The sequence below is a fragment of the Scylla paramamosain genome, chromosome 30, assembly GCF_035594125.1.
Source record: "Scylla paramamosain isolate STU-SP2022 chromosome 30, ASM3559412v1, whole genome shotgun sequence".
Classification (NCBI taxonomy): Eukaryota; Metazoa; Arthropoda; class Malacostraca; order Decapoda; family Portunidae; genus Scylla; species Scylla paramamosain.
The window spans coordinates 17,040,840-17,059,198 of NC_087180.1; the positions used below are offsets into that span (position 1 = coordinate 17,040,840).

The 18,359-nt window shown below is 47.3% G+C and overlaps 1 protein-coding gene across 1 annotated transcript; it reads left to right on the plus strand.

The window, feature by feature from the left end:
• The first annotated feature begins 13,819 nt into the window (after positions 1-13,819).
• Positions 13,820-16,795, plus strand: LOC135115943 (protein snail homolog Sna-like). The gene is made up of 2 exons (XM_064033091.1): positions 13,820-15,026; positions 15,671-16,795. Exons 1-2 carry the CDS (start codon positions 14,927-14,929, stop codon positions 16,621-16,623), a joined length of 1,053 nt encoding a protein of 350 aa, XP_063889161.1. The 5' UTR covers positions 13,820-14,926; the 3' UTR covers positions 16,624-16,795.
• Positions 16,796-18,359: the final 1,564 nt, after the last annotated feature.

The window sequence follows — 18,359 nt, forward strand, 5'->3', positions numbered from 1 at the left end:
GGATGCGGAGAGAAAGTGAGGAGAGATGCTGAAGAAAAGATAAACTACTACTACTACTACTACTACTACTACTACTACTACTACTACTACCATCACCTTCCAAACAGCAGCAGCGGGAGCAAGCAGGGAGCAAGCATCAGCCACCCTCTCGACCCTTTCCAGTCCCTCCTTCAAGACGCCCAACAAAGGCTCCATTGATGCAAGATTCCTACGCTGTGGGGGGGCGGAAGGAGAAGGAGGAGGAGGAGGAGGAGGAGGAGGAGGAGGAGGAGGAGGAGGAGGAGGAGGAGGAGGAAAGGTTGGTATTCCAGTCAGTGTTCCCAGCCTCAATAGCTTCCCTCTCCCCCCATTCCTAGATTCCAGGGACCTTTTCTCACGACTTCCTTCAGACGACGACCCGCGGGACACTCCATCAAAACCTTCCTGCCGCCTGACACCCAAGGAACCCCGGCCCTTCCGTGCGCCTCATATTGTGCACCAAGGATTTCTAAAGAATCGGGGATTCCTGCGTTTGGGAAGATGACAAAGATGAATTTCCAATATTTTCTTGATATTTTTTGGATTTTTATTAGCGTTGTGATGACACGTAGTTATATATTGAGTTATTAATTGAGTTAGTAGGATACTCTGAGGGTTTCTTGGTTTGTTTCTTGGGTGATTTACATACGATGCTGTTAATGGATGAAGCGGTGATACGAGTATTAGCAGCAAGGCGGGAAATGTGTGAAATCTGAATACTGTGTTGCGTTGTTGTAGTGAATACCGAATGGTCATTAACGAGAAGACACAATTATGGTAAGTATTCACGGAGCTATTACTACCATTTCACACGGCAGAGTTGTTCCTGTACCACTTTTTTTAGAGCTGAATCAAATATAACATCCATTTTCCCATGACAATGAAAAATGAACATTAACACAGACTAACACAACAGCGTCCCATAACCCACTTTACAGAACTTTGCCTTCCGCACATCAAAACTATTTATACACCCATTCTTTAAAACTAACTTAAGTATAACACTCAACATTTTTTTTCATGGCAATTAAAAAAAACCATTAACACAACCTAATATAACGTCCCTTTATCCGCTTCAAAATAACAACACATTTTACGTAACTGCTTATACATCCCTTCTTTAAAACTATTAACGAAAAATTTTGCATACTTTTTTTCTCGTAACCTTAAAAACAAACCATAACACAACCTTATATAGCGCCACATGATCCACTCCACACCTACTCACTATTCCCATCCACCTTACAACCACGTGAACCGGCCTAACATCAACACCACACACTCCACCTACCCATCTCATGCTCCCTGACAACCTCCACCACCTCGATCTGATCTCATCGACATTCCACCTACCTGACACCACTTCCACCCACCTGACACCACCACCATTCATCCACTCGACACCTCTGAGGGGCCAAGATGGACACTAATCCACACCCCCAACCAAACGGAAGTCGTAGATTCTCTCTCTTTGTCAACAAACTTTTAGTGTATACGTGCTCTCTCTCTCTCTCTCTCTCTCTCTCTCTCTCTCTCTCTCTCTCTCTCTCTCTCTCTCTCTCTCTCCATAAAACAGGTCAGCTCCTCCCTCCTCCTCCTCCTTCAACTATCCTCTCTTTGCCTCTGTCCCTCCCTCTCTTCCCCAGCTTAGTCGCAGTAGCAGAGAGGAAGACTCACTCGCCGAGGCCTGAGACCGTTGCTCCCTTTCACTCGCCCCGCTGCCCTTCCGTTGTCCCGTCAGCTCGAGTTTCGCAACCAAGTCCTCTCGCAATGCTTTCCCCTGTGTGGTAGTGCGCCGTGATTCTCTCAAGTGGTTCTCCTTTCTTCAGTATTGCAGCTTGATTTATTACGAGTGCTCTCTTTTTTTTCTTTTTTAGTTTTCTTTCTCGAATTATTGCTTGTCTTGATTTTTTTTGCTTTTGTCACGTTATGGATGTAAAAGTACAAGTTATATGTGTTGATTTGAAGGAAGTACTGTGAATATACATGTAATAGAGAGCAAATAATGTGTATGTGTGTATGTGCATGTGTGTGTGTGTGTGTGTATGTATGGGCGCGCACCGTGAGCGGCCGCCCCCACTGGTCTGGCGGGCCGCATCGGTGTTTAAACCCCCGACCATCAGCACAATACTGGCCACCGTCACCCACCGGACCAACAGGTAGACAGGTTCACAGTCAGACAGGTACATTCCGAACCTCACCTGAACAAACACCTATGGGAGACAACACCTTTCTCCTACACTTTTTAAACCTCACCACCTTCCACCACTCGAAAACACGGAATAACATCTGCCCTGCGTAGTAGTAACCCTCCTTAGAAGCTTCGTGAGTACAGGCTGAAGGTGCGATAAGCGAGGTGCGCCTGGTATTTAGGTGCACAGGTCGGTAAGCAGACAGGTACAGGTAGTCAGTTGGGAGGTTTGGGTCTCATTGAAGGCGGTGGTTCCCTTGTTTGATCTCTTACAAGGAATCTGAAACTTTAATGCACGCCAAAACTGGTTTCTTAGTTCTCTGGGCACTTCAAACCGCGCAGAGACGTTTAATGACATAAGAACTGTTCTGAGAGGTGAGTAGCGGGACGTGGCGCCATGCTAAAGATATAAAGAGACGAGTATAGAGACGTGTGGAGATAGGAGCTGCAGGAGTTGTGATGGGAAGCTATAGATGGAAGGGACGGGATATGGCGGCGTCTTCTGGATCTCCTGTAGAGGGTGTGGTGTATGGAGGGTTGTGTGTGGGGTCCAGAAGGGAGGGTCTTGCGGTGGGTGTTCCTCAAGGCAGGGTGAAGACGGAGGTTCGCCCGAGCAGGTCACAATACTGTTATTGGCCAGGACAGGAAGTGGTTGGTGGAAGGACCGACTCCGTGGGCAGAAGGGAAGAAGGAGAAGGAGAAGGAGGCAGGTTAAAAAGAGTGGTGTGTGTGTGTGTGTGTGTGTGTGTGTGTGTGTGTGTGTGTGTGTGTGTGTGTGTGTGTGTGTGTGTGTGTGTGTGTGTGTGTGTGTGTGAGAGAGAGAGAGAGAGAGAGAGAGAGAGAGAGAGAGAGAGAGAGAGAGAGAGAGAGAGAGAGAGAGAGAGAGAGAGAGAGAGAGAGAGAAACGAGAAATATCAATAATCCTAACGAAAAATAACGATAACAAAAAAAGTGCTGAGTTTAACAGATCATCCATCATCACCACCACCACCACCACCACCACCACCACCAGCCTCCCCAGACCACCCTATACCTCCGACCTGTTCGTGGGAGCCGCGTGGGTGATGGCAGCCAGGTATCCGTGGGGCATCAGGTAGTAAGGGAGGCTGAGAAGAGGAGGAGGATGAGGGAGGTAGGTATATCTCGAGATTCCATAGCTGACCACTTGCCCTCTCACCCCTCCGCCCCCCACCCCCCAGAGCTGACCACCCGCTTCCGTTTGATCTACTTTTGTGATGCTTATTTTATTCCCCGTCTTGAGGAGGCGTCCTGTGATTAATGCGCCAGATACACACCATTTTTACCGCCTTGGAACCTGCGGAGGGCGGGGCACGTCGGGTTGTGTTGTGAAGCTACGCGGTGAGCGGTGTGTGTGTGTGTGTGTGTGTGTGTGTGTGTGTGTGTGTGATACTGGGGAATGATTTTTTTTATTTATTTATTTTTTTATTTCAAGGGAAAGTTTTTTGGATTACTATCTTGCCGACGTTGAAATCTCTATTGTATTTTTTTTTCCTTTTTTTTTTTTTTATCAGTCTTTTTTATCCGGTAAACTTTCATCATTTGAACTCACTCTCTCACTCTCACTCTCTCTCTCTCTCTCTCTCTCTCTCTCTCTCTCTCTCCACCAATAATAATTTCACATCCTGCTAATCTTCTTCCCTGGCTTCTTTCCATACTGCGCCTTCCCTCCCTTCACTCCTTCACTCATCCCTTGCACCCTTTCCTCCCTTCCTCCACCCCTCGTAACCGGGCGCTGCGTCACCACTTCCCACCGGTAGACAAAAAACACCTCTATATTTCAAAGCACCAAGAACCATTTTCACATTCGGGCCACTCAGTTGTGATGCTGAAGTCTCTCATTGCATCACCAGTTGTCAAATTCAAGGCGTTTCACGTGTCCGTCTTGTGGAGCGGAGACCAAGACGGTGAGAGGTGAAAAGGTGGACTGACTGACGACTTCCTATAGGGGATTAGAGTTTGGTCATCCTCCTGGTTAGGTGTGGTGGATGGGAGGCCTAGGTGTGGTGATTGTGGTGAAATGTGTTCGTGGATACTGTGGTGATGTGCTCTGTGGTTTGTGTGGTGGTGGTGGGGTAATGTGGTAGTGGTGGTGGTGGTGGTGGTGGTGGTGGTGGTATACTGGATGTTGAGGTAATGTGGATGCTTTGTGGTGGAGTTTGTTTCTAGAAAATTATGTATTTCTCAAAAGACTTCAGTGATATCTGTTAGAAACTTTAAATTTTAGAAGGAATATTGGTTTTGGATAGATGCGAAAAAAATACTTGTGTAGATGACAGTTAGATATTCAGATACACACCTGTACACCTAACACACACACACACACACACACACACACACACACAAAGCAGGGTGACAGTCACACTCACACCAGTGCGCAGCCTCACCTTACCTCACCCTCCCCAACATTTTCCCACGATCCTGAGAACCTCTATCTCCCAACCTGCGCCTCACCTGGGCACTCGCTAATTAAACACAGGTGCTCTCTATGTTACGAGGAATCCCACGTGAGGCAGTAAGTAGCAAGAGACAGACACTAGACACTTAACTTTATCGAGGTGTGATTCAGACAAACATATTTAGGTTCCCACGTTTTAAACACACACTCTTGTAAATACCCAAATATTACTTTGCTTCCCCTGGTCCCTCCCTCCAGTCCCTTCCCTCTCATACCCTCCCTGTCCTCACCCTTACCTGGCTGCCCTTACCTACTGGGAGGGACACCTTGCTGGACAGGTTCCCAGGGTTGGACAGAGGCGTGTGGGTGTGGGAGTCTTGGTGGAATGGGCGTATGGGAAGGGAATGGGTGTATCTGGTCACTGATGGTCTCTCTCTCTCTCTCTCTCTCTGCAGTTTCTCTTTATGAGTGGCTTTACACGATGAAACCCTTATTTTTATCTACTCAGCTTTGCCTTACGGGTTAAGTTGTTGTATTTTTTGTAGTCCACTGAATTGTATACCACCCACAGGCGTTTTTGTGTTCCCTACAAGTCATTTCCTTATCCACACTGCCCTTAACGACCACCCACCACCACCTGCCTTTCCACACCACCCATCTCCACCTTTTCACACGTCTCTTCTACAGGTCTCCCATACACTTGTCCCAGTCCTCTGCCCACCCACCGTCTCACTTTTCCACATGCTTACATATTTGCCTCTCCACAAGCCACTTGAAATCCATGTCCCTCTCCACATTTTCCTTTTAACTATTTGTCTACTAGTCCAAAGGCATTTTTCCTAATCCCACTGATTCTCACGCTTACGTCCACCTTGCAGCATTCTATTTCAGTTCATTTAACCCTCCATTTATTCACGCACTTATTTCTTCGCGCGTTACCCACTCTCTCAACACACCTGTGAATCATCCATCGAGCTCTATCTTCTCTCCAACACGCTCCGCTCTGCCTATCCATCTACACCCACAACATACAGTTCCCTGCACTTCCACGTTCATCTCTTAGCGTTGTCGGTCTGTGTATCGCCTGCTGTGAACCGCCTGCTTCCACTCGCATCCAGAATAAATCTCGCCAGTCTCTCCATAGCCTTCCTGCTTACTCGTACTGACTGAAATGTGTCTAGTAGGCGACTCACACACTGGCAACGCTAGGTGATGAATGTGGAAGTGGAGGGAACTGTACCTTGTCTCTTTATGTAACGTTTTCAGGTCTCTACCATTGTCATAGAGCACACGTATCTTCCTCATGGCTTAAAACGATATCACATATAATTATTTCTTTCCTGTGATTTTAATAAGGCTTTCTGTTGTGCTTTTTTTACATGTACTGCAACAAATAATGCCACGTTTCAGGAAGGTTGGGACTCGTAAGGTATGATGAGCACTTTAAGCACTGACATGGACTATAAGATTATTGCTACCCTTGCTGCAGTTGAGGGAACAAATGACCCCTTAATGAAAAGACACAAGTGGAAGGTGATGATTCAAATGCGTTTCTATGGGAGAATGAGAGAAATTAATGTGACTGACTGCTTTGATATGCACTCTTAACACACATACACATACACATACACACACACACACACACACACACACACTGTACTACCTTACCGTCGATATACACGATATGCTGGCAATACTTTACAAATTTTATATATTTCATTTATTTCATTTAATCACCCGCTGTGTAATGACCGGGATATCCTGCTGGCAAGTGTGTTTAGAGGACGATAACCCTTCGTGTGTGTGTGTGTGTGTGTGTGTGTGTGTGTGTGTGTGTGTGTGTGTGTGTGTGTGTGTGTGTGTGTGAGTGTATGTGTATGTGTGTGTGTGTGTGTGTGTGTGTGGCTACAGACCACAGCGGCGTGTACGTGGTATCACTGCGACCACAACCATCGTTCGACAACTTTTCCTTCGTAATCCCCACCCCGGGAGACGCGGCAATACAACCCACATCTAGGGATTCGATTCTGTCACAAAACACTTTCCTGGAGGGACGAGGAGGAGGAATGCGCGGCTCAAGGGGGAAGGGAGGGGAAGGGACGCTGTCTGCCACGGGGTTGGGGCTTCGGTAATGGGTGGAGGTGGACGGGGAGATGAAGAGGGAGGTGGTACAAAGCAGTGCGGGGGAGGAAGGCGTGTTGCCACAAAAGTCACCCCGGATTTTCCCTTTCTTCCAAGAGATAGAAAATAAATGTTTGGGTTTTTTTTTAGAAAGTTGTGTAAGAGGACGTGTGTGGTGTCCGCCGCGGGGGTAGAGGGGCGTGGAAATCTGACTCACTGTGGAGGGGACTCTTGTGCCTGCGTCGTGCCGTGTTGTGACAGCCATTGATCTAGTGCCGCCCTGGAGTGTATGGGCCGGCACGTGCAGCCCACCCCCGCCCCTGCCCTCAGCCCTCAGCCCACACCCCAGCCCCGCCTATCCACGGTAACTGCTGATTTGCATTTTTTTTTCATAATTGACCACTGCAGTTGAAGAGAAGACATGCTGCCGGTCGAGTCTCCCCATGCACGACTTTTACTTTCCCGAGGTGAGCACGTCTGTATGTAGAGGACGTGTTGATTATCCTCACTATGATATACTCCTTTGATTACCATTATGCGTTCAAGTAATCTTAATTAATACCGTAATATACTATTTTTATTTTAGTTCTGAAAAGGCAAGTTATATTACCGACCTCGAAACGGTACCACCACAGTCACCACCTGAACCATCACCTGCGCCACCTCCACTCATCGCCACCTGAAAAATCGCTGCTCATCAAAACCTCCTCCTCACCTCGCTTCTCTCACTCTTGCTGTTACTTCTGCATCACAGCTCTTATGATTCCCTGTCACCACACCCTCCACTCAATTAATGCCCACCTCTTTCCCTTCCTTTTCACCACCCCGCACCCCCTTCATCGCCTCCTTCACCGCCCACATCTTACATCGGCACACTCCGCAGCAAAGGAAACCAGGTCATACCATCCTTTACCCCCGAAGCTTCCTGCCTGCCTCCGGGTCGCCTCCTACTGCGTCACCAAGGCGTTAGTGTGTTCGTGAGTGCGTCATAAATGATGTACTAATCTTGACTAACGTGTACTGCTTTTCAGGCGGCGAGGCGAGATACCACACTCCGCCCCCGCCTCCGGTGCAGCTGCTAAGCCGCCACGGCCCGGCACCGCCACGCCCGTATTCGTCCCTCTGTCCATGGGTAGATTTATCTGAGTTTTTATATCTACCTCGCAGCGACAGGGACTAAAGAGTTCACTTTATTGACCAGCGGGGAGGGGTTGAGCTGAGGCCGCATTGTCACCCTCACGTGCTCGGTCCTCGCCCTCGCTTCGCCGCCCGTCCCGCCCTATATACCTGCCGTGGCGCCCTCCTCGCTCCTGAAGGTGCAACAACAACCTATCTAACCCCCTAACACAAGCTCCTAACACTCAGCTACCGCGGCAAGGGAAGAGGAGAATCTTATGTTTTGGTGTCAATGCGAGCGGGGCAAGGCGGGGCGGAGGGGGATGGGGCGGGGCGCTGACTTTATCTGGAATAAGTAAGTACCATCCATCACTGCAGGGGCGCCGTGACCCTGCATGCGCCGCCCCGATTACCCTGGCGGAGTATAGCTTACGCCTCCTCTCTCCTCTCTCCTCTCTCTCTCTCTCTCTCTCTCTCTCTCTCTCTATGCACAAAGACGACCATGAATGACGTCACTACTGTCCTCCTCCTCCTCCTCCTCCTCCTCCTCCTCCTGGCATTCTCATAACACGCTTACTCTCTCCTCGTCGCTTCTAAGTGACTCGCTCTGCCCAGTTCACACGTGCGTCTGTCTATCTCTGCTCTCGTGAAAAGAATATTCATGTTATTTTTTATATTGCGCATCCAGCGGTGGTAATAAAAGGGATTTCAAGTTTGTTTATAGCAAGAGACAAAGAGTTTATGCTTTAGAGAGAGAGAGAGAGAGAGAGAGAGAGAGAGAGAGAGAGAGAGAGAGAGAGAGAGAGAGAGAGAGAGAGAGAGAGAGAGAGAGAGAGAGAGAGAGAGAATGAAAATGACGAGAACATAGAAAATAAGGAAAATGAAAATGGAAAAGAGGAAAAAAGGAGAAAGAAGAATAAAAAAAAGAAAGGAAAACGGGAAAAAATAAAGAAAGATGAGGGACAGGAAAACGAGAAGCAGAAAGGAACGCTATAACATAAGAGAAGAAAAGAAAAGAAACACAAAGAATGAGAAAATGAATGGAGAGAGACGAGAAAATATTAAATTTCGCACAATTATTCAAGCTGGAGTGAACACCGCACTTTCCTCTTCCTCTTTCCATCACAATCACAAATATGCCTCTCACAATGCCTCGCCTGCCGCCACTTCCTGCACCTCTCGACACTCGACACTTCGGCTCCTCCTCCACACACACACACACGTCTAGCTCTCTACATCCACCAATATTAAAAAAAAAGTGTTGATTTAAATGTTGAAAAGGTTAGGCTAGGTTATACTAGGTTAGGTTAGGTTAGACGAAGTTAGGTTAGGTTAGGTTTCACTAGATTAGGTTAGGTTAGGGAAGATTAGACTAGGTAAGGTTAGGTTTGACTATGTTAGATTAGGTTAGGTTAGGTTAGGTTAGGTTAGGTTAGGGATGATTAGGTTAGGTTAGGTTAGGTTAGGTTAGGGATGATTAGGTTAGGTTAGGTTAGGTTAGGGATGATTAGGTTAGGTTTGATTTGGTTAGGTTAAACTAGGTTAGGTTAGATTAAGGAAGATTAGGTCAGGTTTAGGTTAGGTTAGGTTAGGTTAGGTTAGGTTAGGTTAGGTTAGGACAGATTATGCTAGGTTTTGTGTACAGTATATACATATATACATTTTTACATGTAAAGATCAGTCATCGAGGAACAAAACAAATAAAAAGAGATAAACACCCTCAAAAAAAAAAAGTGACAATACATACACATTTCCAAATACGTAGACCAAATTTAGTCCCAAAATACTGAGTTAAAAAAAAAAAAATATCAGGTTTATTCGTTTACTGATCTAAACCAGATGTGAGTAAGCTGCCCTATCACAGGCATAATTATCCGGTTATCAAGGTTTTAAATACTGCAGAGCCGAGTGTGGACTTAAATGACCTCCCTCCCTCTCTCTCTCTCTCTCTCTCTCTCTCTCTCTCTCTCTCTCTCTCTCTCTCCTCATCCCTCTCACAGCCTCTCTCACATTTCACTTCCTCACTGTATTCATATTGTACAAAAATGCAGATTTCTTTGATGTAAGATGTAACACGAGAGAGAGAGAGAGAGAGAGAGAGAGAGAGAGAGAGAGAGAGAGAGAGAGAGAGAGAGAGAGAGAGAGAGAGAGAGAGAGAGAGAGAGAGAGAGAGAGAGAGAGAGAGAGAGAGAGAGAGAGAGAGAGAGAGAGAGAGAGAGAGAGAGAGAGAAGTTGTGAGAGGCGAGAGTGCAGGTGTCTGGGGAGCTAATGAGAGAGCCAGGTTGAGGCAGGTGTGAGGCAGGTGTGTGTGTGTAATAAACTCCTATTACTCCAGGTCTCGCTAGCCAAGATTTATGGGAGTGTTGAATAAATCTCCGCATCAACTGGGTGAGATGACAAAGAATATAGAAAAAAAAAATTAACCTTACATTTTTTTTAAAGACAGTGAAGGAAAGATGATTTTGTGCATAGTTTGTAGTCGTAGGAGAGAGAGAGAGAGAGAGAGAGAGAGAGAGAGAGAGAGAGAGAGAGAGAGAGAGAGAGAGAGAGAGAGAGAGAGAGAGAGAGAGAGAGAGAGAGAGAGAGAGCAAAAAAATAAGACAGAAAAAAGATAAAAAAACACAGGATGACTTTGAAAAACATGAAAGCAGCTTACCATTTCTGTTCCTTCTCCTTTCTCTCCTCCTCCTCCTCCTCCTCCTCCTCCTCCTGCCCCTGCCTCTGCTCCTCCTCCAATGAGTACTGTAACTGTCGTGAAGCAACAAAAAGCTTACATATCCCGCACAAATCCCCAAACATACAAGAAGCTCGAAGGAACCAAGGCTGTGGGGGAGAGATAATCTTTCTCTAATGTGACTTCAGGTTTTTCTTTCTCTCTCGGTCATCGGAAACAGAGGGCACGTGGAGACTTGCAGAGAAAGAGAGTGTACTGCTGGGTACGCGAGAGGAGGAGGAGGAGGAGGAGGAGGAGGAGGAGGAGGAGGAGGAGGAGGAGGAGATGTGGACGTGTTATAATGAAAGTGCAGTGGAAAAAAAATTTGGTAACTAAGCTATATGAGTGAATCTATTAGTGTGTGTGTGTGTGTGTGTGTGTGTGTGTGTGTGTCTGTCCTCAAACTTTATACATGTAATCTCCTTCCTTTGTGTACTCGTTAAAAGCTCTTGGTCAGAAAACCCACTCAGACGTTCATCAGCAAGAAAGCGCCCCAGTGGCATCCATCTCACGCAATCTTAGATAATATGCGGTTGGGAGATTTACCGAAAGAAAACCCTTAGCTATTTTAAGCGAGTGATTAAACGGGCCCTTTCCTTTCAGAGTCGCGGTGGGGTATGCGTGAGGAATCGTGCGTAGCCGTGATTGGAGGGAACCAAGAGCTCATGATGGCAGGAGATGATGCGAGGCGGTGCGTACTGAGACACACTTAATACTGGTGTGGAAGTTGCAATGCTGCGTAAGACGAAGTGGTGGTGGTGGTGGCGGTGGCGGCTGCATTAGTGGTGGGGTAAGTAATTAAGGACAGGATGGAAAGATGGTGAGAGAAAATGAGGACACGGAGAAAGAAAAAGATAGGAATATATATAAAAAAAAGGATAAGAATATAGATAAATACTGATAAAAAAGGAGAGTAGTGGGTAGGATGACCTAAATTTCATATATTTGAGTATATTATTCTATTCAACAGATCTGTCATTAAGGAAATCTGTATGGAAGAGAGACAGAGAGGAGGACGAGACAGAAGAGACGAGACGGAGATGAGATGCGGAAGGAAATAAAAACGAAAGAAATAAAACACGAAGGAAAGAAAAGAGAGAGAATGGAAAAGGAAACAGTGATAGACAGGAGTGGATGCTGTGAGAAATGTAGACGGAAGAGATGATTCAGTAAGAAAATGAAGTGAAGATGAAATATGTATTGGAAAATATAGATAAAAATGCTGGAAGTGATTATATGAAAACGGTAGATGGGAAATAGACGGAGAGAGAGAGAGAGAGAGAGAGAGAGAGAGAGAGAGAGAGAGAGAGAGAGAGAGAGAGAGAGAGAGAGAGAGAGAGAGAGAGAGAGAGAGAGAGAGAGAGAGAGAGGGGGGAGGAGAGGAAAGCAGGTAGATGTAGCTCTCTCTCCTTCCCCCCTCTCTCTCTCCCTCCATCTCCCAGCCAGCCTGTGTATATGAACAGGAAGTCGGCCTTTCAAAATGGTTCACTCTCGAGACATTTTACTCGGAAGGACTGAACCACTGATTCGTTTTTCTTCATCAACCAAAACAACAGCAACAATTCTCTACTAAAACCTCAAAAATACCAAAATAACTCAAGTCTGCTCTTTTTCTCAGGTGCAAATCAAGAAACTCGTGATAGGAGTAACTAACTTATCCAAAAACGTGACGAAATGAAAAGAAATGAATGAAGTTTTATAAGAAACGTTAGAAGAGAGGTGGGCACACAAAGGGGGGTTAGGGGGGAGCAAAATAAGAGTAACAGAAGATGGTTAGGAAGAGAGGCAGGGAGAGGGAGAGAGAGAGGGGGAGGGTGGGAGGCAAGGAAGGAGGGAAGAGAGAGAGAGAGAGAGAGAGAGAGAGAGAGAGAGAGAGAGAGAGAGAGAGAGAGAGAGAGAGAGAGAGAGAGAGAGAGAGAGAGAGAGAGAGAGAGAGAGAGAGAGAGAGAGAGAGAGAGAGAGAGAGAGAAACAAAAAAAAAAACATATACATCAAACCTTTATCAAAATCCTACAGTAAAAATCAAATAAAAATGTATCCGTAACACAACAGCTATACAAAACATACAAAACTACAGAAAGATCCGCATAAAAATGAAATAAATTAATCATAAACAAAAAGCTTCGTCATATTTTCCTTTACCAAATCCGATAAAAGTTACAAAAGAGTTTACGTTTTATTTAGCAGACTTCAGTACCTGCTTTTAACGAACCCGGTGAGAATGAGAGAGGAGGAGGAGGAGGAGGAGGAGGAGGAGGAGGAGGAGGAGGAGGAGGAGGAGGAGAAGCGCGAAATAAAGGCAATGAAAGGAAAGATAACGATGAAAAGCAAGAGAGAGAGAGAGAGAGAGAGAGAGAGAGAGAGAGAGAGAGAGAGAGAGAGAGAGAGAGAGAGAGAGAGAGAGAGAGAGAGAATGTGTGGGGGCAAGGGTCAGGTGGCAGGGGACAGGGTGGCATGGCGGACAAAGAAGAGGAAGCAGCGGTAGGGGTGATGGAATGATGGACAGCCAAGGAAGCCACCATTCACACAATCATGCCACTCCTCTGCGCATTACACACATTACACGCCTCCTCCTTCCTTCTACTCCTCTTCCTCCTCATCCATATTACACACAGCTTCCTATTCCTCTTCCTTCTCTTCCTCCTGTACTGTCTTGTCTCTCTACCCTGTCGCTGGTTAGAAGTGGTTACCAAACAGCCTTGTAAGGACCTAAATGTCTGTTGCCGTTTGGTTTTCCTATGTATTCTTTTGTATTTCTCCTCAACCGTATTACACACATCTCAGTTTTCTTCCTTCTCATCTGCATTACATATTTCATTCATCATCCTCCTCCTCATCTCTCATCTTTGTTCTCTCTCTTTCTCCACCTTTCTTTTTCTTCACTCCATTTGTCCAGCTTAACCAAAATTTATCTCCATCATTGTGTATGTATTTCAGTATTTTGCTCATTTATCATCTTCTTTTATTCTATTTCCTCTTTGTACTGGGGCTCCTCGTAATGCCTTGGTGTGTTTGTGATTATTGCTTGGTTCCTGTGTACAATGGTATTAAGTCTTATCAAATCAAATCCGTGCTGGGTGTTAGCATCTCCTTCCTTCGTCTCTTTAATCTTACATTTACTTGTGTTAATGGGGTTTTCATCTGGTAGGACGCTATTGTTCCTGGCGTACTTATGATGACTGTTGCTTGATTCCCGTGCTAATCCGTGCTGGGTGTCTCCTTCCTTCGTCTCTTTCATTTTGTATATACTCGTTTCCTTGTGGATTTCATATGGCAGAGCGCTGTTGTTCCTGGCACCAAGCACGGTTATTATTCATGTTACACCCTTCAGGTGGGTGGTGATGGGGTTTTCATTGCGCTGCAGTGGTCATTCGGTCACTGGCCAGTCATAGTTTCTGAAGCCTCTAATTTATGAAGAGATTATTATAGTGCAATACGTGTTTCTTTCTCCGTGGTTTGTGCAAGTCATCTATGCTGCGGCGTGTGTTTACAGTTGTCTTTGTGGTTACCTGCTCCTGACTTGTGATTCTGCTTTGTTATGATTTTCCTTTCCTTGTACGCACTAACTGCAGCGTGTACAGGGAGTGTGTGAGCATGGCGGTTTTGTTATATGGTTGGCTGAGTCGTTTTCGTACGAATGGTGAAGAGGTTCATTTCAACCGACGTGGCAAACGAGGCTGCGTACTTACAGACCAGTCAATCACAATGGTTCTTTATTTTTAATTAAATTCAGATAAAGAGGGAGCTGCCCAGCACTTAGGGACGCGCACATCTGTCCCCGGGAGACGCTGCACGGGACTTTTAGCCTTGCGTCGGGGGTCCCAGGGCGGCGCGGAGAGGTGTAGCGCCTCATGATTACCTGGTGTAAGCACGTGCGAGTTTAACGATTCCGGAACACCTTTCCATCTCCCGACCACCTGCCTGCGTGATGTACGACGCTTCCTTCCACGCCTTCCCTCCCTGCCGATGATGTGCCAGCCAGCCTGTTTCTTCTTGCATCCTCTCGTCTGCCTGGGTGATGCACCGACCCAACCGCGTCATGCTTAACCAGTTTTCACTTGGTAATGCATTATGTGTTATTCCAGGTATGTCTGTCCCCCTCCTCCTGTAGCATCCACGCGAGCATCCGACACCCGCGACACCTGATTGGGCCACAGGTAGCTTCGCCCCGCCCCTCGCCGCCTGTGAGTGGTCAAGATCCTGAGCGAGGACGCGGCTGCTCACCACATTGGCTCATATTGTTTTCGTACCTGACATCTGGTCCAGGTGCTATAAAGCGAGCCACTTGCCTACAGCGGGTCAGTAGCTAAGCAGAGCGCAAGAGAGATAGACGTGTTAGTGGTGTTCTTCCATGGATTGCACGATGGCCCACGAGACCCTCCGAAACTATTCCCACTGCCCCCCGAAGAAGAGGCCCCTGGCGTTCTACAGTGCCCAGGCTGACGACCACGGTGAGTGTACTGGCGAGAGACGCAGTTGTAGTCGTAAAATTCGTGACGCCTCGTGTTGTGTCCGCGTGTTGGTGATGGATTGCTCACGATGTGTCGGTAAACAAGTCCAGTTCGTGTGTTGGTGTTGTCACGTGGCTAGTTAGGTTAAAAAGACCTACACAGTGAGTTACAAAACCTTGCATCACTGAAGAATAACAGGATGAAGGTGCTTTTGTTCGGCGATAAGTAGAGATAGACAATGACTTACAGAATCTAAGAGCATTGCACAATTACAGAATTATGTTGTTGTTTGGGGCAATTAATTCTCTTTGTGCATGTAGTGGCAGCCAGCCAGCGCATCATCGCCCGTCACTATGCTCGGTCACGGCTATCCTGGTGACGCCTCGGAATTATTTAGGCCGCGCTGGTGACTGACTTGGGTGACGATGCGAGGATGTGATTAATGGTGGTGGTCTATACGTGGCGTTAGGTTTGGCTTCATTCACTACCGCGTGAAGGTGACAGGTGGTGGAGACAAGGATGTGTAGCGGCAGGTGTGGTAGGGATACACTGGCTATTTTTAGTTGTTGGGTTAGGATACATGACTAATGATGTGGTGGTAGTGGTGACTGTGGCGCCTCCCTGACCCTTGTCTTCCCCCGCAGATGATGAGCAGCCCCAGGACCTGAGCATCAAGCGGCGCCGCCACGAGGACGACGCCTCCCCTCAGGCTTCCCCCGTCCCTGTCGCTCCTCGCTCACCCTCTCCTCGCCTGGCCGCCGTCCCGCCCAGCCCTCCACGTATGCCCTCACTGGCTGAGTTTTACTTGAAGCTCTTCCAGTCAACGGCCCTCCAGCAGCAGCAGCAGCAGCACCACCACCATCACCACCAGCAGCACCAGCAGGCAGAGTGGTGGCCCAGCCCGATGATGTGGCCCCTCGTGCCCACTGCCGCCCACCCCGGCCTGGCTGCCCACCCCAGCCTAGCCGCCCATCCGACCCTTGCCGCCCGTCTGGCGTCGCCACAGCCCTCAGAGGAACGTTTGGCCTCGCCCCGCTCCACGGCTTCCGAGGACTCCGGTGTGGGCGCTGAGTCAATGAGCGAGGACGAGATTGACGTGACAAGTGACAGCGATGCCTGCCGGAGGAGCGGTGCAGAAGTCTCCTCAGGCCGCGAGGCGCGGTACTCGTGCACTGACTGCGGCAAGTCGTACTCCACCTACTCCGGCCTCAGCAAGCACAAACAGTTCCACTGCGCCGCCCTCGGGGCCAAGTCGTTCGCGTGCAAGCACTGCGAGAAGGTGTACACGAGCCTGGGCGCCCTCAAGATGCACATCCGCACACACACGCTGCCCTGCAAGTGTCAGCTGTGCGGCAAGGCTTTCTCGCGGCCCTGGCTGCTGCAGGGACACATCAGGACCCACACGGGGGAGAAGCCCTTCCAGTGCCCTCAGTGTGACCGCTGCTTCGCGGACCGCAGCAACTTGCGGGCCCACCTCCAGACCCACGCTGACGTCAAGAAGTACGCGTGCAGCACCTGCCACAAGACCTTCTCCAGGATGTCGCTGCTCAACAAGCACACCGAGGCTGCCTGCCCCGCCCGGCCCTCCCAACAGTAGCAGCAGCAGCGTCCTGCGCCAGGGAGGATAAGTAACCCGGTGGTGGGAGGGGGGGAGTCGTCGGGAACAGTCACCAGTGCCTCTAGTCAGGTGTCGCGCCGCGTACTGGCACCGCTGTGTAGTTATTGTAAGATAAGGCGAGAATAAAGATTTATATTTTATGTTAACAACTCTTTTTATCTCTCCCTTTAGTAACTATAAATATATGTTCTACTCACACACACACACACACACACACACACACACACACACACACACACACACACACACACACAGACATTCAAGTCTCAAGGACACAAGTATTATATCAAACACACAAGATGACACCCAAGAAGCTTACGACGCTAATAACAAAATGAGGCAGTGGAGAGAGAGAGAGAGAGAGAGAGAGAGAGAGAGAGATTCATGAAAGAAAGGACTTAGGAGTGAGAATAAAAGAGGTGAAAGGTAATGACTACGTTGAGGTTTAGACAGGGAAACGAGACAATAACTGGAGCACTAAAGCAGAAACATGCAAGCTCAATGTCCGAGCATTCACTCATCATTCATTTAGCGTCATTGTAAAAAAGCAAGATCAAATAGAACCTAGAAAAAGAATCCACCTCAGGCACGAAGAGTCATGTCTCGTGACTGCAAGGGGACTATTATTAAACACAGGAAAAAAAAAAAATACACTCTAGCAAGCAAATTGAAGCGCTGTATATTGAAACACTGTAGGCCTCCATCAGACTTTTCATAGTAGATAATGTTCCGTCTCAGTCACAACACAAACAACTGATTAGTAAGAGTAACAAAACACTTGAAAACCGAGATCACTTATTTTCAAAGGCCACAGAGATGATTGGTTCTTTTCTTGGCTACTTTCGGCTCTTTTATGATGTACAAATCTATGAACCGCTAAAACTATAACAAGGCACAATTGAAAACCCACAGATACTTTCACTTATCTTTAAGGGTCACAAAAATCATTAGCCTGTTTTTTTTTTTCTTGGCTTATTAGGTCTTATTCATGACACAGAACCCTAAGAACCACTAAGCCTTAGAACCCTCGAGGAGCTTTCACTTATTATCGAAGACCAATTAGATGATCAATTCCTTTTTCTTAAACTGCTTCGTCTTTTTCCTGATACATAACCATGGAAACCACCAAAACAATCTAAACACACTTGAAAACCCGCAGAAACTTTGACTAACCTGATAAAACTGAGATAAGACACCACAACGTTGAAAGAATATGGTAAACTTTAGCTGAATCCTGATAAAATTGCGATAAGAGACCACAACGTTGAAAAATCAGGCAGTACATGGTTCAGAGACAATGACTACACCTCCACCTACATATTGCAGAGATTATATCAAGAACCGTGCATAGGAAAATACAAAAGTCCACCCGGGAAAAAATGAACCGCTGGAAACATACGATGAAAAGACGCAGAGTTTGGTAGAAATTTCACCGGCAAGTTCCCGCCAAAAAGGTTTCATCCCGCGCTCGTGAGGTAATACCCTCCCGCCCCTTCCTCCCCACCTCCCTCTCCTCTATTATCTCCTACTTCCTTCTCTAGTCTTCCTTGCTTGAAGCGCCGGGAAGAGTGTGTGTGTGTGTGTGTGTGTGTGTGTGAAAGAATTGTCTGAACGCTTCGCTCTTACATATACTAATTTTAAATCCCTTCCCTTCCAACACCAGCTTCATAATTCCAACCTTCTCCTCCTCCTCCTCCTCTTTAAATCCTACTTCG